The sequence below is a fragment of the Capricornis sumatraensis genome, chromosome 10 (assembly GCF_032405125.1).
Source record: "Capricornis sumatraensis isolate serow.1 chromosome 10, serow.2, whole genome shotgun sequence".
In the NCBI taxonomy this organism is placed as follows: Eukaryota; Metazoa; Chordata; class Mammalia; order Artiodactyla; family Bovidae; genus Capricornis; species Capricornis sumatraensis.
The window spans coordinates 76,250,973-76,277,500 of record NC_091078.1 but is presented as its reverse complement, the minus strand read 5'-3'; the positions used below and the strand labels follow the sequence as shown (position 1 = coordinate 76,277,500).

General features: G+C 40.1%; 1 protein-coding gene across 7 annotated transcripts in view; it reads right to left on the bottom strand.

Annotated features, from left to right (window-relative positions):
* FOXP1 (forkhead box P1) overlaps positions 1 to 26,528 on the bottom strand; it is a 236,469-nt gene that overhangs the window by 46,329 nt on the left and 163,612 nt on the right. For all 7 annotated transcript variants that reach the window (XM_068983065.1, XM_068983063.1, XM_068983069.1 and 4 more), the window contains one exon: positions 6,490 to 6,594. In XM_068983065.1, the coding sequence (XP_068839166.1) occupies positions 6,490 to 6,594 (105 nt within the window). The remainder of the gene's footprint in view (positions 1 to 6,489; positions 6,595 to 26,528) is intronic.

Below are 26,528 nucleotides of genomic sequence, written 5' to 3'. Positions count from 1 at the left end.
ATTCTCAAATGCTTTCAAAGCCTATGAGGAAAAATTAAATTTCATTTGCATTTCTGACTAAAATCTGTTTGCTGACAGGAAAAAAAAAATGCATTCCGATGTTACTTGCTTTTATTCTGAGCAAAGAGGTGGCACTAGGCATGTTGTCTTTGGCAAACTTGTCTCAACTTTTCTATGGAACATTCTATCGATCACTAGAGGGCGCTGCGGCATTTAGGCCATTCTGACCTCTGAGTGCTTGGAAAGGTCTTGAACTCCTGAACAATGTCGAAAGGTGAAAGGAGAGACTTTAAGGGAGAAAGAAATGTTTCTTGGTACCACCTGATATTTCTTTTTCTCAAACCAACTCAAAAAGGCGTAAGTGGGAGAGTCAACCCATAAACATATTAAGCTCGTCGTGCAAAACTCCAGGACTTGTCATCTGGGAACTGATGGGGGAAATTTTCCTCCCCCCACCCCCGGTTCTGGAGATTGAAATGCAGAGGCGAGAATGGTTATTTGCATATGCCCACCTTCTAGAAGGCTAGTCCCCCTCCACGTGCTCTCCTGTACTCACCAGAGGTAATTTCACTGCAGAACGTTCAGGCGTGCAAACCCAGAGCCACGAATAAGTTTCGAACAATTTATGATATCCGGCCTCCTTCGACATGTATTAGCATATACCTGGTTTCTTTAACATACACTTTGTTTTTCCAAAACCACAAACATCGGTGCTGGAATTTCATGTGGAAGCGCTTAAGGGGCTGAAAGTTAACACCTTTGTGATCCTTGCAGCCTCGCAGTGGCTGCGGAAACAAAAGCCTCTTTGTCGAGGCTTTCTTGAAATGTTTTCTTAACATGTTCCAAGTAGTTTTAGGCCGGGAACTAAAGTAAACAAGATGTTACCATGATAAAAACACTTGTGAAAACATCACAGACCAGCACTTAGGAGTTTCTTGCACATAAAACTCTTCACAGTTTTCAGAAGTGAAATTCACAGGAAAAAAAAAAATTTTTTTTTTTTTTTTTTCGTTAAAAAGTGAATTAGTGATGAAATGTCCTCTGCTGTCTCCAGCCCTCAACCTTTTTGAAAGGGTCAAAGTTCCACTGCTGGGCATTTTCTTGAGACATTTCCCTCCCTGTCTTCTCCAAGAGGACATATAAAATTTATTTTGGCTTTAAGAAGTAATGTACATCTGACTAACGTGTAAAGGAATTTGGGTTTTGATTGTCTGGCATGGTGCTTTTCTTCATGAGCAATAACCAAAAGATAAAAATGAAAACAAAATTTCTTTCAAATGGCTAGTAAGCAAGGGCCCAAATAATACTTTTTCCCAAACACACATGAGGGCCTGGTATTTGTGGAACTATGGATCTGTGTCTGATTTTACCCTCCAAGTCAGAAACAGGAAAATGTGGTCATGATTTAACCTTCACATCCACTCCCCACCTTGCTGAAGAATAGTATGCACCCTTTTTCAAAGAGCAAAGAGAAAGAATTATAGATTCCTGTTTTTATCAGTGAGGACTCTGACTTCAACCTGGTTAAAAAAGAAAAAACAAAAAACTTGATCCACGAGGGGTGCAGACAGGAGCCCACTTGGAACTTTCACCTGTCTGGATGGTACTGGGCTTGTTTTTGTTTTTCTGTTATCGGAGGATTCCAAGCAATGCAGGGCTGGCGGGCTACAGTGAAGTTGAGCATGGGTACCTGCTGGTATCGGCTTCCTCCAACAAACACAACCGTCACATGATAACTCACGGTTGACAGATTAAAAAAACAAAACAAAACACTCAAACTGCAACTTGTTTTGAGAAGAAACAGGGAAATAAATGCACACAATAGACTGGGTATCTGCCGATTCTGATAAAGCATCCCTCTGTTGGCTGGCAGGGAAAGCCAACAGGACGGTTATTTGTACAGTGTTTATCTTTGAAATCAAGGGCCCTGTGGTATACCTCACCTTGGGAACAAACGCTGCAGAATGATCACAGAAGAGTGTCAAATCTCTGGTTCTGATTTACCAACAGTTATGATATTTTTCCCTCAGGAAGAGGGGAAAAAAAAAAAAGGTCTCATTCTGAGACCTGAAACAAGCCAGGAGAGCGATGCCCAGGGAATTCAAGGATGTGGCTCAGCTGAAAACGTAAGGACACCAGAGAAGAGTACCCTAGGTCAGAGGTCAGCAAACTGGTGCAAAGAACGCAGCCACACCCACTCCTCACACAGATCCTATGGCTGCTTCTGTGCCCACAAGCTGAGTGCTTGTCTTGGAGACTGGGTGGCCTGCGAAAGTCCATCATATCGACTATCTGGCTCCTTTACAGGAAAAGTTTGCTGGCCCTGTCTGACAATCACCTTTGACTGTGTAGGACACTCTACTGAAATTTATGGTTAAGGATTATGTTAAAGAACAGTCTCTTCTGACATATTAAAGCTCTGCATAGTCACAACCTCTTCCCTAGGTACAAGGTCAGAAATGCTTGTAAGAAAGTGAAACTAAAAGTCGCTCAGTTGTGTCTGACTGCGACCCCATGGACTATACAGTCCATGGAATTCTCCAGGCCAGAATACTGGAGTGGGTAGCCTTTCCCTTCTCCAGGGGCTCTTCACAAACCCAGGTCTCCCTCATTGCAGGTGGATTCTTTACCAGCTGAGTCACAAGGGAAGCCCAATGTTTTTATAGCTTCAATTATTTCTCTTTTTAAAAATACACTTAAGTAGATGGGAAAAGAAGTACTAATATTTTTCGACAGTGCCTGCTACGGACCAGACACCTGACGTGATGTACCTTTTCATTCTCCCAACCCTAAGAGGCAGTTATTATTCTCATCCCAAATCACACGTGCTTATACTGAGCTCAAAGAACACACTCCTAGCAACTGGCTTCACGACCCATTCTGCCTTTCTTCAAAGCTTTCTTTATGCCTATTGCCGTACACAGTAAGCATACTGTTAATAAAATGAACTGCTTCTAACCAGGCGCTATTATACAACAGTTAACAGCAAGTCCTATGAAGTCTCACTGTCTGGGTTTAGATCTTGACTCCACCTATTATTAGCTGTGTGACCTTGGGAAAATTATTTAACCTTGCTGTTCCTTAGTATCCTTATCTGTAGCTTGAGAGTAATACTGCTATAGTATCACTATAAGGTGGCTGTATTAACTGAGTTATGTATGTAAAGCACTTCAGATTATGACTGTTGAACAGGTCAGAGCTATACCAGGGGAGTGTAAAATTCTAATTTAGAAGATAGGTGATAAAAAAAAATCTATGAAGCAACCTCTAAATCAAAGACTGAGCAGGGAATTTCCTGGCAGTCCAGTGGTTAAGACTCTGCACTCCCAAGGCAGGGAATGTGGGTTTGATCCCTGACTGAGGAACTAAGATCCCACATGCCTTGCAGCATGGCGATTAAAAAGAAGGGAGTGCAGAGCAATCGACACTGTGTTAAGTAAGGGTGTCTTGAAAATCTAAGACCTCTAATATCAATTTTCTAAAACCGTAAGAGAATACTTCTAAAGTGGGATCATGGGACAAGGTCCTGCTCATGGGCCCAAGAAAAAGGTACTTTCAGAGTCTACAAAATCTGGCAGTTTGAGAAGAAATGCTTCAAACATCACTTCCTGATACTAATGACACTGCTGTGATGTCATTCCAAGAGGCCATATGGCAAAGCTGGTTTCACTACAGCCAACATGACCACCCTTCAGACTGAACCAACACATGAAGGACATGAACTCACAAGAGTTACTTACTTTTCACTACTCTAGGCCTTACACTGGAAGACTACTGTGAATTTCCAAGAGCTAAGATACCACTGAGGAAGAACATCAAAATCCTGAATTTGTCATAGACTGTCAACCAATGGGTAAACTTGGGAAAGCACCATGAGAGCTCTAAGAACTAGAGGCAGTTTTATTATTCAGCATTTACCCTCCATTTGCTGCTTTACAAGAGTCATTTTTTACTTTTGGGAACCAAGTCTCTCATCCCCAGCCCCCGTGTGGCCCCTGGGGGATGAACGATTTATTGCACTCTGCAGGTCGGCATGTGACTCAGGCCTGGCTGCCTCATGACTGGTTCAGGGCTAGGACACCTACTCAATCTGAGCCAATGACAGTCCGCAAAGAACACTTTTCTGCAACTACTGAAAAAGGAGATGCACTCTGGGATCAATCAACTTATGGCGGGTGAATCTGTCTTCTTTACTTTTACTTGGAAAGAGCCTGAGTAGGAAGTCAACAGAGAAGAAAACAGAGCTAAGGAGCAATGAACCCATACTCCAATAACCCTGTTGAAGCATCAGGGTCCAGTCATGCTTGCAGCCAGCTGTATTATCAGACCAATTATCAACCCCCAACACCACCCTCCTTTTCTTTGGTTTAAGCCAATTTAAGTTGGTTTTCTTTAACTTGCAAACATAAATATTCCGACAAACATACATCAATAAGCAAGTACTAGGAACTAAAGAAGCAACAGCTGCAGGACTAGAGCGAGCACTTCAATGTCTCTGAGCAAACATGCCAGGTCGTGTGCAAAACCACACAAAATAACAGAGGGACATGAATCACAGTGAAAACTAAATGGTGGCTTCCTATACAAGGGCCAGACTCCTCAGAGCCTTACAAGAAAAATGGGCTTTTTTATAGGAATCAAGTCTAGGCTCTATCCTGATGACCTTCAGATCCATTTCTTTAGAAATGGATGTGGTTTGAAAGTATGCCATCTTTTCATGGAGGTATATTTGCACACCCCCCCCACTACATATACATATATACCTAACATCAGCTCACATAATAAATGGACCTAAGATCTGAGTGGGAAATACTTTGCCTATTAACAAAAAATTTTAAGTGGTCAATTGGAAAAATGCCCTTTTTCCTAATGACACAAGTCAATAAGAATGTTGATAGTAACTCTATAGTTCTAGAAACTTTATAAAATAAATCATATTTATAGATGTTCACTGGCCATTCTATAGAGGAGTGAAATTAAACCAAGGTATTTATCAAAGTTAGCACTGGTACGGAAAGTGAAACTAGAATTGAAATGTTTCTGCCGAGATCTTTTTCTCATTATCAAAATACAATTAGGCAAGTGATTAGGAAATAAGAAAACAAAGATTCTACAATAACGGATTTAGGAGGGAACAAGGCCCAGTAGCACTAACTTGAATTATCATAATTGTAAAGAGCTGTTGCTTAATTTAAAATAAAGTATCACTGCTCTTGAGTATTAATATTTAGAATCAACTTTAACTATCTCTTTTCTAAAAAATTTTAAGTACTTAAGTTTTTAATGACCATGTAACGCTCTTGAAGTAAAATATTAAAGTGGAAAATCACCAAAACAGATTCACAGGCTTCCATTCATTCATTAAAAACATGATATTCACCAGAAGTGCTTGCAGGTAACACTGTATCTCTAATGGTGGCTTTATTAACATATTTGAACCCAGGTCCATAAAGACAGATACTGAGATTGTTCTAATGATATAAAGATCTTGCGAAACCAGAGACCTGCATGTAAATCAGCCCACCTCTATTATGGGGCTTGAATGAGACAGAAAAGTCAGAGGCAAAGACTCCCCACTGGCCCCCCAACACCCAGTTTGCAAACCATCATGCACCTGTATATACAGGAGTTTCATACATGCATATGTTTGCTTGTTGCATGATATATAAATATAGTGAATATAATACAGTATTATACTTAGTCCATACATCAATGATTCAATGATACTATGAATATATTTATGTGATGTCAATAATGCAGGGCAGTTTCATCTCTATATTTTTAAAGGACAAGGCACTGTATATGAAGGAAATCTTACGACGTAGTGCAGAAGCATCTCATTTCAGCTTCCAGAGGGTTAACACACCATTTACTCAAGGGATGCTTAATCAGCATATAGATTCAAATGGGATAGCCCAAGTTTCAGTCATACTTTAACTGCAGGAATTAAACTGAATCCTTTTCCCTATACAACAAGAATCCGAACAAAGGCCAACAGTGATATAGAAAGGTAAGAATCGAATTGGTAGCTTTTCCTGGACGTTTGTAAAGTCATTTGTGAAGAAACAAAGAGGCCCAATCATCACGTTGTAACTGGCCAGTAACTGACACCGATTTTATAAAACTAGAGCTAGTGCTTGTGTTATTAATTAAAGATGGAGGGATGTGAGTAAAAGCAAAGACCGAATTACTACACGTTTAACACTGGAACAATTTTTACTTAATCACTGTCATTCTGAGAAAATAAGTAAAGGATCTCACGAATAGGATCAAACTGCCCTTGGATAGCAGTCTCTTCCACTTAACAAGGAAACACTCAATAGATCCGCAAAACTACTCCTATGACTATGCTAGACATGGTGATTGTGAGTCTATCTTCAAAACGGTGGTGTGAAACCCTGCATCAAAAAGGCATCTCATGAGGAAAAGCACGAACAGTGGGAGGTGACGGCTACGTCTAAGAAGAAAGTGTTATCAAATCATTCTTACTTTAGAAATGACTGGAAATCTTCACACACTGCTTCACAGCCAGGCCACTTGCACACACCGTGTCCATAGAGAGGATGGCTATGTGGATGTTCCTCATGGGACAAACTGAAAGAAAATGCACAGAGGACAAGAGAATGAATTGGCTGCCCAGAACCATCCCACCAGACATAAGAGGCAAGAGGAGCCGGCCCATGTCGCCAAAATGCGAACACAAACCAACTCGTGCTTTCCTCTTCCCATGGAATTTATGAATTACTTTTGCAGCACACTTAACTTACAAAGCAAGAGCTAAATTTCAAAATGTGAACAGCCCAATATTAGGAATGTTAGCATCACATTAGGAAAGTGCTCGACAGGCTTTTGTTAAGAGGCAGACCTGTCTACTCAGACTGCAAAGGATTTGTTAAAAGGCCAGAACTTTATACGTATGGCTGACTCTTGTTGATGTTTGACAGAAAACAACAAAATTCTACAAAGCTATTATCCTTCAATTTAAAAATACATAAATTTTTTAAAAAGCTAGAACTTACCATTTAGTCTACATAGTGGAAATTATAATCTGTACTTGATTTTGAGATTCTCCCCAGAACATTATAAAATTTTTCTCTCCCTTCTACCACAAAGAGCATCCCCCAAACTGTACAGTCTTTTCACAAGTTAATTTTACCAACCAGAGTGCAATAAAATAATTTAGAATGTAGAATGAAATAACTGAGAAAGACAAATGTATCCAAGTAGATGATTAACTTAATAACAACAACAACAACAACGCTAACTGGAGCAGGAAGATTCTATCCCTACAGTGACTGACACCAAGACTGGGGGAAAACTTGGCATGAACACAAAGGGCTTACTCCTCCACTGGAGCTCCAATCAATAGCTAATGATTTGGCCACACGGATGCAGGTCATGGGATGCTTTGATCCATGCCACGTGGTGCTCAGAAAAGTGAATCTGTTGTACTTGCTGATGAACCATATTCTCAAATATTTTCTCCGTTAGATTTCTGCATCCAGACGTGTTTCAGACAAATTATTTTTACAGTCGTTCCATAACCTTAGACTCCATCAAATAGAAATGTAAAACTAACATTAAGAGTTCCGTTTTGTACTAAAGAACATTCTTTTCAAGGAAAGGGCTATTTTGCAACTTACTCCACTGCCTCTGCCAGACTCTGGACTTCAGGCACACTGAATTATAATCACACGCACACACACGCACACACACACACAAACACATGACCCACACGCATGAGGGGCTTGTATTTTATATAACTGCCAGGATGTGTATTCACGTATTTTATCGACTCACATTCATAGAACAGACATACACACATGCCACTTGTCCCTGACTTACAACGTAATTAATCCACAGCCAGCATATTATGAACATTTAAACTAAGGTCATCAATACTAAGCACACACCTTAACAAAGATCCACAGGTCTCTTTGTGGCTCTTAAATAATTCACTTGGAAACCTAATATCATTTTAAAACAATAAGAAACTATTTTGCCTGACAATAGAAAACAATTCTGAGAAAAAACAACAAACAACAACAAAAAAAGCAAAAGACTAAGTTAGGAAAAGCACTGAAAGGCGCCCTCATGTAAGAAAGAGAGTAACACAAGAGAGCTAAGGTAGTTACAGTGAGATTTCTAAAGCCCAGCAATAAAATGATATTCTCTGAGCAGGTAAAGGGGTGAAATTCCATTGGAATGAAGCAAAGAATGACTACCTATCCATGTCCATCTTCTGAATTTAAAAAATAAATAAAGGATGGTACAAAACAGAATTTAAAAAATTACTGGCAATATTTAAACTCCAAGAATCCTTCAAAGTAACAAGATCCTCAGAATATCTGAGGGAAGGAAATCATTTAAAAAGAAAACTGTTCTAAACCAATATCTTACAAAGGAAAAAAAGAAGCCCAACCACAATAACTCTTTTCTTTACCAATTTTGTGAAGATTAAAGTATTTTCATAATCCTAAAAGAATTAGTGTATATTTGTTGTACAAACCTTGAAAAGAAAAAAAAAAACAAACCCTGAATACACACAAATACATTTTTGATAAATTAAGGCATGGAGGTTTGTATTATTCTTTCAAATTTAGGATAATTTTGTAAATAATGTGTCTTGTTATCAACTAATTAATCCTTAAGAGCCTTATATATTGACACATAACAGCTTGTCATATACCACCTCAGGTCAAATTACCTGCCAAAATCAATCTAACATTCCTCCATTTTGGACACAGAGGTTCCCTTCATGTTTCTAATATTTATGAATAATGTTAGAAATAAAATTTACCGGGCCAAACATCCCAGTACAGAGCTGATTTTCACCAGAAGATACATTCAGAGAAATGGAACCACTCTTTGAAATCAGTCCTAAGTTTTAACAATGACCACAGATACTTTTTAAAGTAGCTCTTGCGAAATGCTCCATGCTGAGTGCATTCTTAGTCATTGTACCTACTTTGTGTGATTCTTTAGATTAGAAATGAAGAAACTCAACTAATTTAGATATAAAATTAACCTCACTGGTTACAAATTGCCAATGGTTATTCATCAGTGCTTTGTGGGTTAGGCCAAGAAGGTTCTCAGCTATAGTGTGAAAGAAAGTAACATGTCTTCACTAGAGGAATTTACAACTAGAAATAAAATGCACATAAATTAGTAACTTTACCCTGCCACTCCCTACCCCCCAAAACATCCCCTGTAACCTGAATTAAAAAACCACTCTCCTCTAAGAACGTATACTTGGTTCAACTGAATATCCTTATTTCAAAGGAAGGATAGATGACAACTCACGAAGCTTCACAAGGGTAACCATTCACATCTGAAGGCTGAGAGAAATGCCAACTCCTGGCGCGCATGCATATTTACATACACAGCAGACCTCTTGAAAACGTGCTCTACCTTAAAACTGTTTTTATCACAAAACCATTACATGATCTTATTTTTAAAAGTTCACTTCATACCGTGTTGGCTCCTCAACTTTGCCCTGACTTCATCCCACACCTAGCACAACCCCCCCCCCCCCCCCCCCCCCGGTCTACCCTGCAGGTGCCCTGGCGCATCGCCATGCTGTGCTCTCTTTCTCAAGCATTACTAGAGTTTACAGACAAGGAAACAGGCTCTGCCTCCCACTGTCCCTTGCTTTCCCTAGGTGAATACTTTATATAATCGGAACACACCTGCTTCACAATATTGTATCAGTCTCTGCCGTCCAACAGTGTGACTCAGCTATATGTACACGTACATCCCCTCCCTGGTTAAGCCTCCCTGCCCCTACTCCCACTCCTCTTGATCACCACAGGGCACCGAGCTGAGCTCCCTGCGCTACACAGCAGCCTCCCACTAGCTATCTACTTCACACATGGCAGTGCACGGTTCTCAGTGCCACTCTCTCAGTCCATACACAACTGGCTGAAATAAGGCGACTGGCTTTGCAAGGGAAAAGAACAGACTGGCAGTGGTGCCGGGAATAGCCTCTCTGGAAAGACACATAAGATGTTGTAATACTTGTCCCTCTGGGGCAGGAGGGGAGTAACAAAAGAGTGGAGAAATGAAATTTTCACTGTATCATTTTTTGTATCTTTTGAAGTTTTAAATTTTGTGCATGACAGGTATGTTTTTCTGGCAAATGTTCAATATATGTATAAACACATACACAGACCCTCACAAACCCACACAGAAACATATACATGCATGAAAAAGTCAAGTGCTGTCTATGTGGGACTCACTCTCCAGAATGATGCTGGTGTAAGCCAATGTGGTACCTTTGCTGCCTGTGTGACTAGGTCCTGCTTTGGCCTTTTAGTCATTCTGGATGAAGCACCCTCAGACCTCAGCAGGTGTACCCCTGAATGGGAGCTTTTCTGTTTCACCGGAAAAGTGGAAAAAGTTTCTATTCTTACTGCCTTTTGGGACATGCCAAAAGAGACAGGACAGGAAAATTGAAAAAAAAGAAAAAAAGAAAAGAGTATGGCCACGCCAGTATTCTTGCCTGGAAAATCCCATGGACAGAGGAGCCTGGCGGGCTGGGTCGCAAGGAGTCGGATACAACTGAGCAAACACACACACACATTTATGAATTTGCAGGACCAGAGGTGATCTTGTGGTAATCTAATCCAACACTCATATTTTCAGAAGAGTAAATTAAGTTTAATAAATGAGCATGGGAATTTTTAAACTTGAATTAACTCAGAATTTCATTTTTATGATGAAACTTGGTGGGAAAATGACCACCTCAACATGGTTAGATAAAGCCTGTGACTTAGTCATTTAAATCAACTGTTCAAAGGGAAGCTCACTGATGTGAGAAGTATATAAGTTCTGAAAGGCTGCCAAGATCAGTTTTGAATAAATGCTGAATAAAGTGTTGAATAATGGATGAATAAATAGATATATTTATTTTAAAGGGATCTAAACATGCTTCCCCCCAAATTAACCTTCAAAAGTGTAAGGTCACTTGTTTAACAGACAATGTCTTATTATGAACTCCCAGGTTGAAAATTTTTAGGGGCAGGGATTGCACCTAATTCATCTCTACCTACTCAGTACCTTGCACATGACATGAGTTCAGTTAATGTTAGATGGACTGGTGCATGAACAGACAATAATTATGCTATTCTATTTAATTTCCATGTGGACATATATGCAATAAATATTTGCCCTTTAAAAAAATTCTTGAAGGTTGGGACCAGAATGATGCTAACTGACTTGAAAAAACAGCATTCTGGCACTTTCTGTTATTTAGCTTTATTTCAAATGTATAAAATACAAATAGTACACAGTCAAAAAAAAAAAAAAGAGGTGATTTAAATTTCTTCTGATAATCCTCGGTATGTAAAAACTAGATATATGTATTAACACAATAATAGTGACAACATTTCAGGTTAGAAAGAATCAACTTGCCACAAAAAGTATAATTACACAAAAATATGTAACAATTTCTAATACTACATAATATTAAATATGCTCTATATTAGTCAGTATGATGTAATGGCGTCACTGACATTTATTTAAAACTTGTTTAGGTATTTGTTCTTACTATGTCAAAGTATACCCGCCAGAGCCTTAGTTTCAACACTGTCTTTGGCCTTTGATAAGATTTTAAATATTGGTATGGTTTTCCACTGGTATGGTATGATGATTCACTATTACTTTCTCAAGTTCTCCACTCAACCAAAATCTGAACTAGAATCACTGCTAAAACTAAGAACAATTTCTTACTTCAATCTGTACACTTTAGTGGTCTTTATGCTCTAAGTTCTGTAAGCTAATTTTCCCTGTGGTAACCAAGAGAAGAATCTTTGAAGGAGAGGAAAAACACAGACACCTCAGAGAAAAAGGAACCCTCCTACAATGTTGGTGTAATTGTAAACAGGTACAGCCACTATGAGAACAGTATGGCGGCTCCTTACAAAATTGAAAATAGAGTTAAGATACGTTCCAGCAATCACACTCCTGGGCATATATCCAAGGGAAACTCTAATGCAAAAAGATACATGTACCCCAATGTTCATAGCAGCACTATTTATTAATACAAGAGCGAAGACACTGCAGAAAGCTACACACCCACTGACAGATGAAAGGATAAAGAGGATGCGCTACATGCAGCAATGGGCACTACTCAGCCGTAAAAGCCTGAAACGACGTCATGCGCAACAACAGGGAAGGACTCAAAGATGAGCACAGCACCTGAAGGACGTCAGACAGAGGAAGACAAAGACGTATCACTTACACGTGGAATCTAAACAATGACACAAATGAATCTGTTTACAAAACAGAAACAGACTCACAGACACAGAAAAAGAACTTATGGTCACTAAAGGGGGAAAAGGAGGGAGAACGACAAATTACGAGTTTGGGATTCACATATCCGCACTGCTGCTGCTAAGTCGCTTCAGTCGTGTCCGACTCTGTGCGATCCCATAGACGGCAGCCCACCAGGCTCCCCCGTCCCTGGGATTCTCCAGGCAAGAACACTGGAGTGGGTTGCCATTTCCTTCTTCAATGCATGAAAGTGAAAAGTGAAAGTGAAGTCGCTCTGTCGTGTCCGACTCTTAGTGACCCCATGGACTGCAGCCCACCAGGCTCCTCCGTCCATGGGATTTTACAGGCTATCTATAAAATAATCGACAAGGACCTACTGTATAGCACAGGGAATATCTCAGTATCTTGTAATAAACTACAATGGAAAATAATCTAAAAAAGAGAAAAGAAAAGCACAGACACCTCGCTGTACCTCAATGTCAATTTTCCTGCATGCTAACTTTCCTGTCTGTGTACTAACTTTCACCCTGTCTGTTTTTCCCCTTTTCCAAATTTCCAAATTTGTCTTCTGTTATTTTTCTCAATTCCTGATTCATCTGCAACAAAAGTCTGCATCTGTGCCCATTAGGGCTTATAACTTCTCCCCTTTGCCCTCACCATCAACCCCAAATTATAAATTGTATTTCATTTCATTAGCATGTTGTTTGACACATAAAGTTCCAGAAGACCGTTGGTCATTTTCTAATGGCTCAAAATAATGGAATACATTTTTCTAAGTTTTATTGAGGTATAGTTCATATCCCTCAATGAAACTGATGCTGGGAAAGATAGAAGGCAGCAGGAGAAGGGGATGACAGAGGACAAGATGGTTGGATGGCATCACCAACTCAATGGACATGAGTTTGAGCAAGCTCTGGGAGATGGTGAAGGACAGGGAACCCTGGTGTGCTGCAGTCCATGGGGTTGCAAAGAGTCAGACACGACTGAGCAACTGAACAACACAGTCCATATCCCAAGTAACTCACTTATTTAAAGTACATAATTCAGGGAATTTCATGGGTTCCAGTGGTTAGGATTTGGCACTTTCACTGTGAGGGGTGGGTTCAGTTCCTGGCTGGGAAACCACGATCCCTTAAGACTTGAGGTGCAGCCAAAAATAACTCACTAAATAAAGTACCTAATGCAATGGCATATATAAAGTATATAATGCAATATTCACAGAGCTGTCAAAGTATTACCAGAATGTAAGTTTAGAACATTTTATATCACACAAAAGAGAAACACTGGACCCATTAGTGGTCACTGCCCTGGTCCCTGTCAATCACTAATCAACTTTCTGTTTCTAGAGATCTGCCTCTTCTGAACATTTCCTATAACCTGGACCACGTAGCAAGTGGTCTTGTGTATCTGGCTTCTTTCACGAATCTTCGTGTTTTGAAAGGCCGCATTGCAGCGTGTCAGGGCCTCGTTTCCTTTTTCATGACTGAATACTATTCCCCTGCATGTACAGAACACATTTTGTTCATCCACTCATCTGCTGATTAACCTTTGGGATGGTCCCACATTGTGGCTACTGTGGTGATAGTGGTGATATTACAATTCACATTCATGTATCTGTTTGAGTATACCTGTTTGGGTGTATATTCGGGAGTAGAACTGCGGGGTCATGTGCGACTCTATGGTCAACACTTTGAGAAACTGCCTGCCCATCTTCCAAAGCAGCTGCACTATGCTGTGTTCTCACCAGCACTGTTTGTGGGTTCCAGTTTCTCCACATCCTTGCCAATATACTTGCCATCTGTCTTCTTCATAGCCATTCCAGAAGATAAATATTGTTACCTTTCTGCACTTTTGATGTATGCTTGTTTAAAGATTAATGGTGCTGATATATACAGTATTACTGTCATAAAAAGGAATGAAACTGTGCCATTTAAGGAGATGTGGATGGACCTAGAGACTGTCATAGAGAGTGAAGTGAGAAAGAGAAAAACAAATCCTACATCTTAACTCATATATGAGGATCTAGAACAGTATAGATCCTATTCACAAAGGAGACACAGAAAACAAACGTATGGACACAAAAGGGGAAGGGGAAGTGGATGAACTGAGAGGCTGGGGTTGACATATGTACACTACTGACACTATACATAAAATAGAGAACTAATGAGAACCTACTGTACAGCGCAGGGAACTCTACTCAACACTCTGCGTAACTTAAATGGGAAGGAAACCCAAAAGAGAGGGGATATATGTAAACACACAGCTGTTCGTTTGCTATGCAGCGGAACCACGACACTGTAAAGGAACTGCACTCCAAGACAATTAAAAAAAAAAACAACAAGGTTAGGGGCTCTGATCAATTTTTCATGTGCTTATTGATCATTTGTGTATCTTCTTTAGAGAATGTCGATTCAGACCCTTTGCCTATCAGAAAACACTGGGTTCTCTTTATTTTGGAGCTGCAAGTTTTTTCATGTATGTATTTCCGCATGCAAGTCCATTATGAGAGACAAGATTTACAAACACTGGTACTCATTTTGTAGACTGTCTTTTCAGTTTATTGATGGTATGCTTTGAGGCACGAAAGTCTTACATTTTGATGAAGTCCAATCTTTTTTCTCCCCTCTTTAGTTCCCTGTTGTGCTTGCGGTGTCACATTTAAGAAACCACTGACTGATTCAAAGGAATTAAGACTTATTCTATATTCTCTTCCAAGAGCTTTAGCCCTCACATTTAATCGAGTTTGAGTTAATTTTTATATTTTATGTGAGGCAGGTATAGAACTTCATTCTTTTGCATGTTGTTCCAGCAGTGTTTGATGAAAAGATTATTCTATCCCAAGTGAGCTATGTTGGCATTTTTGCCAAAAACCAAATGAACATGAGTGTAAAGATTAGAGTTTGTTTTCTTTACATATATATTTTTGTTGCTTTACTTTTGCTGATTTTCTTTTTTCCAGATATATTATCTCCATTCTCAAAAGAATTTATAATCATAATTTAAAATAATTTTGAAATCACTTTAGTATAATTTTTGAAGTCTGACTGGGGGGAGGAATGGAGATAAATTTTAATAAAAATAAAACCTGAGCAAACATTTTGAGGAACGAATGCCTAGGGACAACTTTTGTTCTCCAGATTCTGTTGATCCCTTGGTGTACTGGAAAATCATTTCAGAATGTACTTTGTGGATCTCTCCGCCCAACACATGAATGGAGTGTAACAACCTTTTCCTGAGGGCCAGCACTACGTGGAGGGATGGGTACCAGGTGAATAAAGACTTTGTTCCTCATTACAGAAGCATTAAAAACAAGGAACCTTGCAAGTCATTTAACTGTCCTGCCTTCCAACTCCTCATGTCACAACCACAGGGAAACACAAGTGATGACCTGTGTTGCTTCTCCCAGGGGAAGGCCTCCATCAAACTTCCACTAGTCATGCAGATTAAAGAGGTGTGTGCAGAAACACTCTCGAAGCATTTTTGCAACTAAAATACTCTGTTTTGTGGAATTCATTTATACTATTACTCTTCTGAGTTCAAGAGTAGAAAAGAAGAGGAACATTTATCTTCATAAGATGATGAAGTTCATTTATGTTCATGACGTCACCTTGGTAAATATAAAATTGTTGACAATATATTTGGGCAGAAAAAATATTGTTCTATGAGGTTGTAAATTAAATTATTTGAAATATATAATTTCTAAATATATATGGATATATTATAATAAATATATACATCATATTGATATTTATGTAAATATATATATTTATATGAAATTTTAATTGTAAATACATTGCTTTGAATTATATATAAACTGAATTCTTGAAGAAAAACACATTCATGAATGTATTTATAAATATAACTTGTTATTGATAACCAATAAAATAAATTGGAAAAAAAATGAATAAGGAGCAGTTGCTGAATGAGATTTGGTTAAAGAAATGATAGCTATGTCCTTACCTCTGAGGGAGAGCAGGAAGCGACCTTTTTCTAAAGCATTCCCCACGCCCTGCAAATACATACACCAAAAAGCACATCCACTCCCCTTGGCTACCTCCTTTGACTTAGAAGCTGTTCAGCACTTCCCTTTCCCCACCGGCCACCATCCTCTTTCCCACCATGCTTTAACAACTTACACAAAACCCATCCTACCTTCTTTCTTTCTCTTCACTTCTTAGTTCTTATCACACTTCCCTGCCCCCTACTTTGCTACTCTATCCTACTCACTGAGATTTGAAGTAACATCAAATTTCTTAAGTCTGAATATGGAGTCCAAATTTGATTTTGAATGATAAAGTGATACCTGAAAACATCATCAGACCTCAGATGCTTTAACACTAATTTTCAAGAACTGATATCAAGTATTTGTGAATATACAGGAAGCCAACTTGAACGATATCAAACTGGGTGAGCTGGCTTTGGAATTTGATCATGGATGACCAATTTAAAAAAAGTAATGTAGATTTCACAATAGCAAAAGAAATGATTACTGACATATTGAGGACAATTTTCCATCTTGGAGTCTATTATTTTGAGCATTTTTCATACTAGAGAATAATGCCTCAAAATCAACCAGAAGTCAAATCCTACACTCTTGTAGTAAATAAGAGGACAGGTCCAGTTTCTTCATGTGTTATACTGTAGTGTGTGTGTGTGGGGGGGTGGGGGGTGGGGAGGGAGCTTTTTCATCTGTCTAGGAAAGGGAAAATGGTATGTGGGAACAGAGAAAAGGGTGACTCTAGCATTGTATCTGTTTTCCTGATGCCTTTGTGAAAATGACCTTTGTCCTTTAACTTTCACTGAGAACACTTCAAGAAGCAGATGGACTGCTTCTGAAGAGTTGGGACAAGATTCAGCCATTGCATTTCCAGCACACTGCCTTAAGTTTTGCTTTTTTGATCGTTTCAGAAATATAACATCCTTAGGTGTTTATTAATCAGGTTTCTGAAAGCAAGCTGGCAATCAGTTCTATCATCAAAGAGAACGGTGTTTTATTAAAGCCCATCAAAGGGCCAGCTCTAGAGCACAGAAAGATGGGAACGCTCTCCAAACTGGGAGAGACACACGCTTCTCTCTGTTTCACTCTCCCACGCAGTGAGTCCCTGACTCTCCTTCCCCACAACGCTCATCATCTCAGTTTTCTGCTGCTTTTCAGATCATGTTTAATTAGAGGATTTCACATTCCCTTGTGATATGATATTCATGAGGAAAACTTGCAATTGGAGTGACTGTGAATTAGTCTATTAAGTGCCAGATTTGTGCTTTTAAACAATGATGGAGATTATTGTTATTATCTGTTCTCAATATTGCGCCTCGAGAAGTGAAGTCTACCGTAACTAACTTCACATCTGAAACACAAGCTATTGACTGTTTACATCTGGGTTTATCTTTTTCTGGAAATACAAATTATCTTGAAGAAATATGGGTCACTTTTCTGCAATGGTCCTCAGGGAACGGCCTACTAACATAGTGACTTGGATGAGTTAGTGATATACAAATACCCTCACTTTCATTGGTAAGGGTTCACGCCTGTGTGTAAAAAAAAAAAAAGACATATATCAGAGTTGTGACTTCTCAGTGATAACTTTTTATAAAACCCATTTAACTTCATCGATTTTAAGAAAAAAAAATAAAAACACATATATGCAGGTATGGCAAAAGTTGAAGATGGCAAGAGAATGACTCAAAGACTTGTCACCTAGGATGAAAGGTTTAAAACTGCGTCTAATAGGTAAGGATACACACTCTTCCTTTCTTCCAGGGCTAATCACAGAGTGAAGTGAAGTTGCTCAGTCATGTCTGACTCTGCAACCCCATGGACTGTAGCCTACCAGGGTCCTCAGTCCATGGAATTTTCCTGGCAAGAATACTGGAGTGGGTTGCTATTTCCTTCTCCAGGGGATCTTCCCGACCCAGGGATTGAACCCAGGTCTTCCGGATTGTAGGCAGACGCTTTACCATCTGAGCCACTAGGGAAGCCAATGCTTCTCAAATTCTATCACAGATGTAAACTGCCTGGAGATCTTTTTAACATGCAGATTTTGATTCAGTAACTCTGGGAGGGGACCCAAGATAATACATGCTCCTGCGTGACAGTGAAGCTATGTGGCCTGGACCAAAACTTGAGTGCTAAGGATCCAGAGAGTTCCCTGTTCTGAATCTGTCCTAAAAGTTATCACACTTCCAGAAATACTCGTGAGATGTCCTTTCTATTAACTGTTGGTTGAAATGCCAACTGCAGATGGGTAGTTCTGGAAAGGGGGACACTGGGCAACCTCACCAAGCAACAGGTACAAACTCAAAAAAACTTTTGCTGGTCCAAAGTTAAGAATTATATGCAAGTTGTTTTTTGTTTTTGTTTTTTTTATATAATGAAACAGGTAAGACTGAAGTTAGCACCAGGAGAAGGTCATTTCCAGTGTTACATTAGCTCTGATCTGTTGAGTGATTTGGCCAGTGAACAGTGTTTACCAGGTACTCTATTTATCAGGAGAACCCTGGAGTAAACTGTTGAATATGGGTTTGACAATAATCCCAAGCCATCACAGTATCCCTGAACCTGGGATGAGAGGATGTATATTTTCAGTAAGTAGGAAACCAGGATATATCGTGAAAGCGGGAGTTTCCATCCACTTGGCATAGTACCATATTCAGTCAAGGTTCTCCTCCGTAATAACAGAGAAGTCCTACCAAAATATCTCAACAGATGATATGTGTGCATTCAACGATAGCACACACAATGCCAGGAAGAACAAGAATGCACATTTCTAAAAACTAGCAAATTTAATTTGTATTAGACAAAAATATATCTCTTCTCTCCAACTCCTGGTTTCACAGATACTGTTTCTTAGGATGAGGCTTATTTTATTTACAATAAAAATGACTCGATTTAAAGAACATAATGTAAATAACAGTCAGCTAAGCAGAACTCTCAAACCACATCACAACAGGGCACATACTGAAATGACTAAACTTTGGGAAAATCAAAGTGCATGAAGTAGCCCTCAAGGAGAGGCAGTCTGTAATAACTGGAATTACTTCCTGAGTCAACAGTGACCCACTAGTAAGTTTCTTTGAGCTTTCAATAGGAAAGAAGAGCCTCAGAGTTATCCTTCATGACCCACAAAAGCCACAAGAGCACAGTGCAGTGTGTCAGATGCTTCGAGGACTAGATCCCACCCTTCAGGACTGGGGGGCATTCTATGTGCAGGCTATGGGTGTGACTTGTCACGAGCTGCTTTACCAAATGGTAAGAATCTGAGGTCTGGTGCCATGCTGACAGGTCCTAACTTTGGCAGATACTTTTTCGCCATCATCTCCATGTCCCTTTTCAGCTGCACTGGGCAAACACACAATCTTGATTTCAGAAGCAAGGGCATAGCAAGACAACGGAGCAGAGGAGAGCCTGAGTATCAGAGACTGGGCTGGCGTGTTCCGATCAATCACAAACACAGGGCGGGTGATGACAAAGGCTGAATGCCTGTGTTTGTGTGGTGACGAGTGAAGGGATAAATAAAGGAAAAGGACAAGAAGAGGCAGAGGTCCAGCTTTTGTTTCTGACACCCATAAGGGCAATCGCTATCCCAGGGTTGTAAGTGAGAGTTTCCCACTGGCAGCATTAACACTGGGATCTCGTTAAGAAAACAGAATGCTTTCCAAAGAGGGGCTGTGAGCAACTGTGTCAATACAGACATAGGGACCACTAATCCAAAAGATATTAACACCATTAGGCAGGCATGCGCATTATGTCCGTGCAAGTGTTTGCACTGGTGAGTCACAGGTCTGTGTGGAACCTTGTCCATATGTTAGAGGAAACAAGCAGACCCAGAAAACCAAAGAACATAAATAAAAGTTCCAATCCTAATTCTTCTCATTTAATCCCTGCCCCTGACATGCTGTGGAAGTCAGCACAAGCATATTCCAGAATCAGAGGAGTCATGTAACTGAAGCATCAGAGGGTCTCCAAGAATTACTTCCTACTTCACGACATTCCTTTTATTTCTCAGTAGTATAAGATGCTTCATTAATGGTCACTGGATTAAACTCTTTGTTGCCCTTAATTCAGTATGTGGTTTTTTTTTGGCTGAGCCACGCAGCGTGTAGGATCTCAGTTCCCCAACTAGAGATGGAACCTTCACCACGTGCAGTGGAAGCACTGTCTTAATCACTCCCCCAGACCACCAGGGAAGTTCCTCAGCATGTTTTATGAAACACTTACTTTGTGCTTAAGCATCATGTTGAGTTCTTAGATGACAGTCGATAAACTTAGATTCCTAAGAAGAGTCATGGGAGGGTGCTAAGATTACATTACCATTTCTGTATCATGTGTTAAGATAATATGAGAACTTTTGTATGAATAGATAATTGTATGCATGTGTGTATGTATTTTCATACTTAAAATTTTTTATATTATAGGTACTATGTTAGGCATGCAATTGATTTAAAGTATCTTTAATATGCTCAGAAGGTAAAGAATCTGCAGGCAATGTGGGAGGACTGGGTTTGATCCCTGGGTTGGGAAGATCCCCTGGAGAATGGCTACCCATTTCCGTAATCTTGCCTGGAGAATTCCATGGACAGATGATCCTTACGGGCTACAGTCCATAGGGTCTCAAAGAGTCAGACACGACTGAATGACTAACACTTTACTTTATCTTTAGTAGAAGTGCACACTCAAAAGTTTTAATATTGACAGGGTGACTGATCAAACACATTTGGAGATCATTAGTGCAGACTATAACTAAGTTCTCAATCTCTCTAGAAAAGGTCTGCCTAATCCCCCAGCTGAGGAGAGAGAGAGAGAGAACTGAACAGATGACTGGAACATAAAATTCTGTAATATTTTATCTGGGACTTAAGAGTATCAATAGGAGCTCAATGCTAAAAGGAACAGGGTAAGGGAAACTAAAGCTCAAAAAGCAATGTTAGGCATAAAATGAAAAAGTAAATAAAGTTTAGAAAGACAAACCCAGAGTACTTACAAGTGACTTAAAGACCAACATTAGGAATTTTAAAAATAAATTTGCTCCATAAAATAGTTTATATTGGGTCAAAGTCTTTAGAATTTTTTCTCTTTGAAATGTTAAGTCTTGGCACTTGGATCCAGACTGTCTTCAATAGTGAATAATGGTTACCAAGCTCCTTCCTCTGTCACTTAAGACTCGCAGAAGGCAAGAATGCCATGGCATCTAAACAGCAGCTGGCATGTTCTATGGCAGTGGTTCCCAGAGTATGGTCCTCGGGAACTTGTCAGAGACGCAAATTCCAAGGCCCCACCCCCAGTACTGAGCCAGAAACAGCAGGACTAGGGTTCAGCAACCTGCAGTTCAGCCAGTCCTCCAGATGATTCTGATGCAAGCTAATGACTGAGAATCACTCTGACCAGAAATTCAAATTTTCTGTCTTGTCTGGAACACCGTATCAACAAAGGCTAGTCCATTACTCCTACAGTATCTACGGCGAACACGTAGCAACAACTATTGATGGGTTCCTGATCATCAGCGCTTCAAAAATTCACTATATTCTGAACATTCAGGCTCAGCAATGGCTCCATGCCAGCCTGACTGTGCTAGGTGATTGGGACGTGGCAACTGGTAAGTGAACTATTAATCGCTATTGAAGACTGTCTGGATCCAAGTACCAAGACTTAATTCAAAGAGAAAAAATTTTAAAGACTTTGACCCAACATGAACTATTTTATGGAGCAAATTTATTTTTTAAAATTCCTAATACTGGTCTTTAAATCACCTGTAAGTACTCTGGGTTTGTCTTTCTAAACTTTATTTATTTATCTGTTATAACAGTCACAGAGTTCACTGCATCCAAAAAGTGCACCTGATGCAAATGTGGGGGACGGAAATACAGCCACAACGATCTACCACTAGCGCTCACGTTTAACTAGCCATACACTCTATCTCATTTTGCCTATATTTGTATCACTGCATTTATTATACCGTGTTGGCAAGTGTCTGTCTCCGCGTTTCTCTCTCTAGGCTGTGAGCTCTTTAAGGGAAAGAAGTATGTTCAAGTCTTCTCTTAATTTCCAGAACCTACAATTAGTAAATAAAAGCTCAATAAAGGTGGCTTGAACAAACGAATGGCCTTAAAAAACAACCATATTCATTAGTCTTTAATTAATTAAATCATTACAAACATTTAATGTTCATGGAGGACTGCCTGTGCGCCAGAGACTACAATGTGCACACACTCATTTCATCGACAAGGCCAGGCATGGCAGTGCACCCACTTCACAGCGGGCACATCGAGGCACATCAAGATGAAGCACACGGCGTGGACTGCCTGTCCCGGGATGCGGGCCATCCGGTTTCAGAGTCCACACTCCCAACCACTGAACAACAAAGCTGCCCTCGCACTGATCGAGCTAAGAGCCACAACCCAGCAAAGCATGTTCTCTTTCTGCTCCTGCCTCAGGAGCTTTGCTTTTGCTGTGCCCTCTGCCTAGATGGCTTGTCCCTGTCTGATCAAGGGTTATTTCCTCAGAGACGCTTCGCCAGACCCATGTATACAAACAGTGACCTGAGCCCCGCTCTTACACCTTTGCGGCTTCGTTTTTTCCCCTGGAACTTAATTCTGTCTTTTCAGTACACGATTACGTGTCTGTTCTATTTCTCTTCTCCTGCAAAGCCAGCTCCATGAGGTCAGACTGTCAAGGTCAGGGTTTTAACTCTCAAAGCCAAGGACACTTGGGTCAGAGCCTGTGTGAAGTTTTGAAGAATAAACGGGTCCACCTCAGTACCGTCTGGTGACTTCTGTCCTGCAAAGGCACGCTTTTTTGGTTGAACCTTGGGCAAAACTTCCCCGTTTATCCTTGTTAAGTTTCTTTTTATTTCTCCCTGTACAATCCTCTAATTTATTCAAACACTACTGGATTATTCCAGCTCTTGGTGTCAATTTTTTTTCTAATTAAAGTAAACTGCCATTTATTTCTCACACTGATCTTTAACACGGAGACATCTTGTTCTTGTCTTAAATATGACTCATATGGAAAAATGTAAGTTAGATATAGGGGCTCATGTATACCAGAATGTTTCCATCAATATATTTTAGATATAAAAAGGAGAGATATAACTAGATGCCTGTCCAATTAGAAGATCTATAAGTAATCACTGCAGTGGAGGTTTTTAGCCTTTTGGATGTATAACCAGAAATTCCACCAGATGACTAAAATGGCCCCTCTTAAAAGCAAATACCATATCATTTACACAAACACTTTAGATTTCTCTTTCCTTTTGCCATAATATACCTTCAAACTCAACATTCACAGCCAAACTGTAAAATACACACACAGAGCCGATCCTTCAAAGATAGAGAGCGACATATTTTTTAAAAAAAAAGAAGGAAAAAAGAAAGAAAGGAAAGAAATATTAACTTGCCCTTAGACTGATTTCCTTGAAGACTATAAAAGGAATAAAATTTGAAGGTCATAAAACTATGTCTATTTGTTTAGGGAAGTCTTACAGGTAGTATAAATATCATCAGCTACAGTTGCTATGAGGTCTGTTTGTTTACCAAACAAGAATACAAATAGTTACACAAAAGCGGAACAAAATTTGGGTATATAAATGGAGAAGCTTTTGCCTTCGGGTAAATTTTCCAAAGTGCTTTTTAAAATGTGACTATTTTTTACCTTCTTCATGGGGAAATTTCTGTTTTCTCGGTTCCCCCTTTTCAGTTCTGACACCTCTGGGGAATGCTTTATTCTCAGATTTCTAAGACTGATAATGATTAGCTTTTCCTTTTCCCTTTCCTTTTTTTGAGACCATAAAAACCAAAGCCATTAGTCCAACAACCCAAACGGCACAATAAAAGTAAGTTCTCACAAATGAAAATGCAAAAAGAGAGAAGAAAGCTGTAGAGTTTATAGACCAAGTCTAGGACAAGCATGCTATCCTCAAATTGAGTTCACCCACAAATAACCACCTAGAAAGGAATATATGTACACGACATTTTATGAAACAGGTATGTTTCATACACCTGAATTATACCCTCTGGGTTAACCATTTGCTTCTAAAAAATAAAAGGAGGAAGGTTAAGTGAGGAGGTAATTGGCAAGGCAAGGCTGTTCTAGAATTTCTTGGCTGAGTGTGAGTGTGTGTGGTGTGTGCACTTGAGAACGCAGATTTGCCATTAAACAAACTGTACCACAGAGGCCACTATGAGTTGAGGGCTTCTCTTCACACTACATTGACCACGGTACCTGCCAGGCACAGCCCCGTGTCTTTCTGTGAATGGGACACACCGCCATATGGACGAAGACACTGAACAAGCTGTACAACTCTGGGCGACATGTGCCCGGGGGATCGTCCTGTATTACCACCACCTGGGCTGTGGCAATTGTGCTGTGTCTGTGCAGAGGCACAGAGGAGCCCAGCAGGATGTTATTTTTGAGTACACAGAAAAAGGAAAATTACAGTTAGGAGAATTCTCTGGCTAGCGTATCTGTTGCTCAATTCCCGAAATAGTTTCCCAGAGGAACGGTTATCTGCTCTATTCACACAGGCAGAAATGACAAGCTGGAACACATATTAACAGTTTCCCTTTGTGAGCTTCCACTATTGTTTTAATGAGGAGAATATACTTTATAATATACTTAGGCCCTGACTGATCACAGAGCGGGGTTGGGGGTGGAATAAAGAAAGTGAGGACAGCTCAACATGCCCAGTGTACTCATTTGCATCACCCCAGCCAGCCAGTCCACAGTGCTGCCTCCCTTGGAAAGAGCAGAGAGCCAGGCTGCCAGGTGGCCCTGGCGCAAAACAGCATCTTGGTCAACCTTGGAAAAGGGCGTGCCTTGCTTTTGAGTCTCCTTCACAGATTCCTGCTCACTGGGCCCCAACACCGGCTGGCTTAAAAGCCTCCCTGGTGGGCCAGGGGTTAAGACTTCCACCTTCCAAGGCAGGGCGTGCAGATTCTATCCCTGGTTGGGAAGCTAAGATCCCACATGCCTTGCAGCCAAAAAATCAAAACATAAAACAGAAGCAATATTGTAACAAATTCAATACAGACTTTAAAAATGGTCCACGTCTCACTCACACACACACACACACACACACACACACACAATCTTTAAGTTAAAAAATGCAAACCAGACAAACAGAAAAAAACAAAACACTGGACTCTTGGTTGTCACTTAAGCAAGAGCCCCCAACTAGGAGTTTTCCAAGCCACGTGGCCTTCTGTTGACCCTTGGTCTCCCTTTCTACATGCAGATGGATCCATATTCACCAAAGAAAAGTGTCTATTCATTTAATCCAAGTGATAAAGTGTACATTTCAACCAGACGTTTTTACAGGTAAAAAGACAAAACCTAGCACAACAGGCTATGCATCAGAGCCACCCAAAGATGAGTCCTCAGCCCTTGCCACTATATGCTTCCCTTTACACCCCTTGTGCGGAATGAATGCTAAGAAAGCTAATGTATGTCAGGCGTTTCCACACAAGTGCAGGTAGACCAACCAAGGCACTGGGTGGAAAAAAAACAACTCTTATCAGCAAGAGCAGCTCATCAGAAAACAATGACTAACTTCCACAGTGAGAGAAAACAGGGGTTCAAAATTGATTTTGTGTGAGAAACCTGGTATGCCGGGCAGAAACTGCCCATGGTTGAGATTCATGTTATGCCATCGCCCAAGGGGAAAAAAAATTAAAAATCAACTGAATCTCAGAGAAACTTATAAAACAAACCTGGCTCTCCAGACCCTTGATGCCGTTTTATGGGAAAGTATGTATCATTCAAACACAATAAATAGAAATAAGATTTATAAGTTCTAACGATGGTGTGTTACGGTAAAAGGTATTTTATTGAGATAAGACATAACAGCCATTTGAAAATAATGGGTGAGTGTTTTTCTTTTCATCACCCCACAAGGTGAATAGCTAAGAAAATCCATACACCAGTCTCCCAGGATGTGCCACGAGGTTAAAGGTTTTCTCTCCTTGCCCTTCCTGAATGTGTGGAAGGACAGGAGATGACACAGCATCAGGCTACACCACCCTAAGAAAAGTGTTCCTTCTATTTCTAAAACCCAGGAACAACTGGTTTCAAGCAGAGAGACAAAATGATTGCAGTTCTTCTAAACGTGACTGTTGCCAAACACCCAGCAGTGCTTTGGTGCACAAAAAGTTAATAAGTGCCCAGGAGCTTCTTTCGGACATAAGCGGGGCCAGTTCTGCCTTAAACAGGCAGACAGACATGGCACAGCTGATGCTGCCAAGAGCTGGCTCTGGAGCAGAAA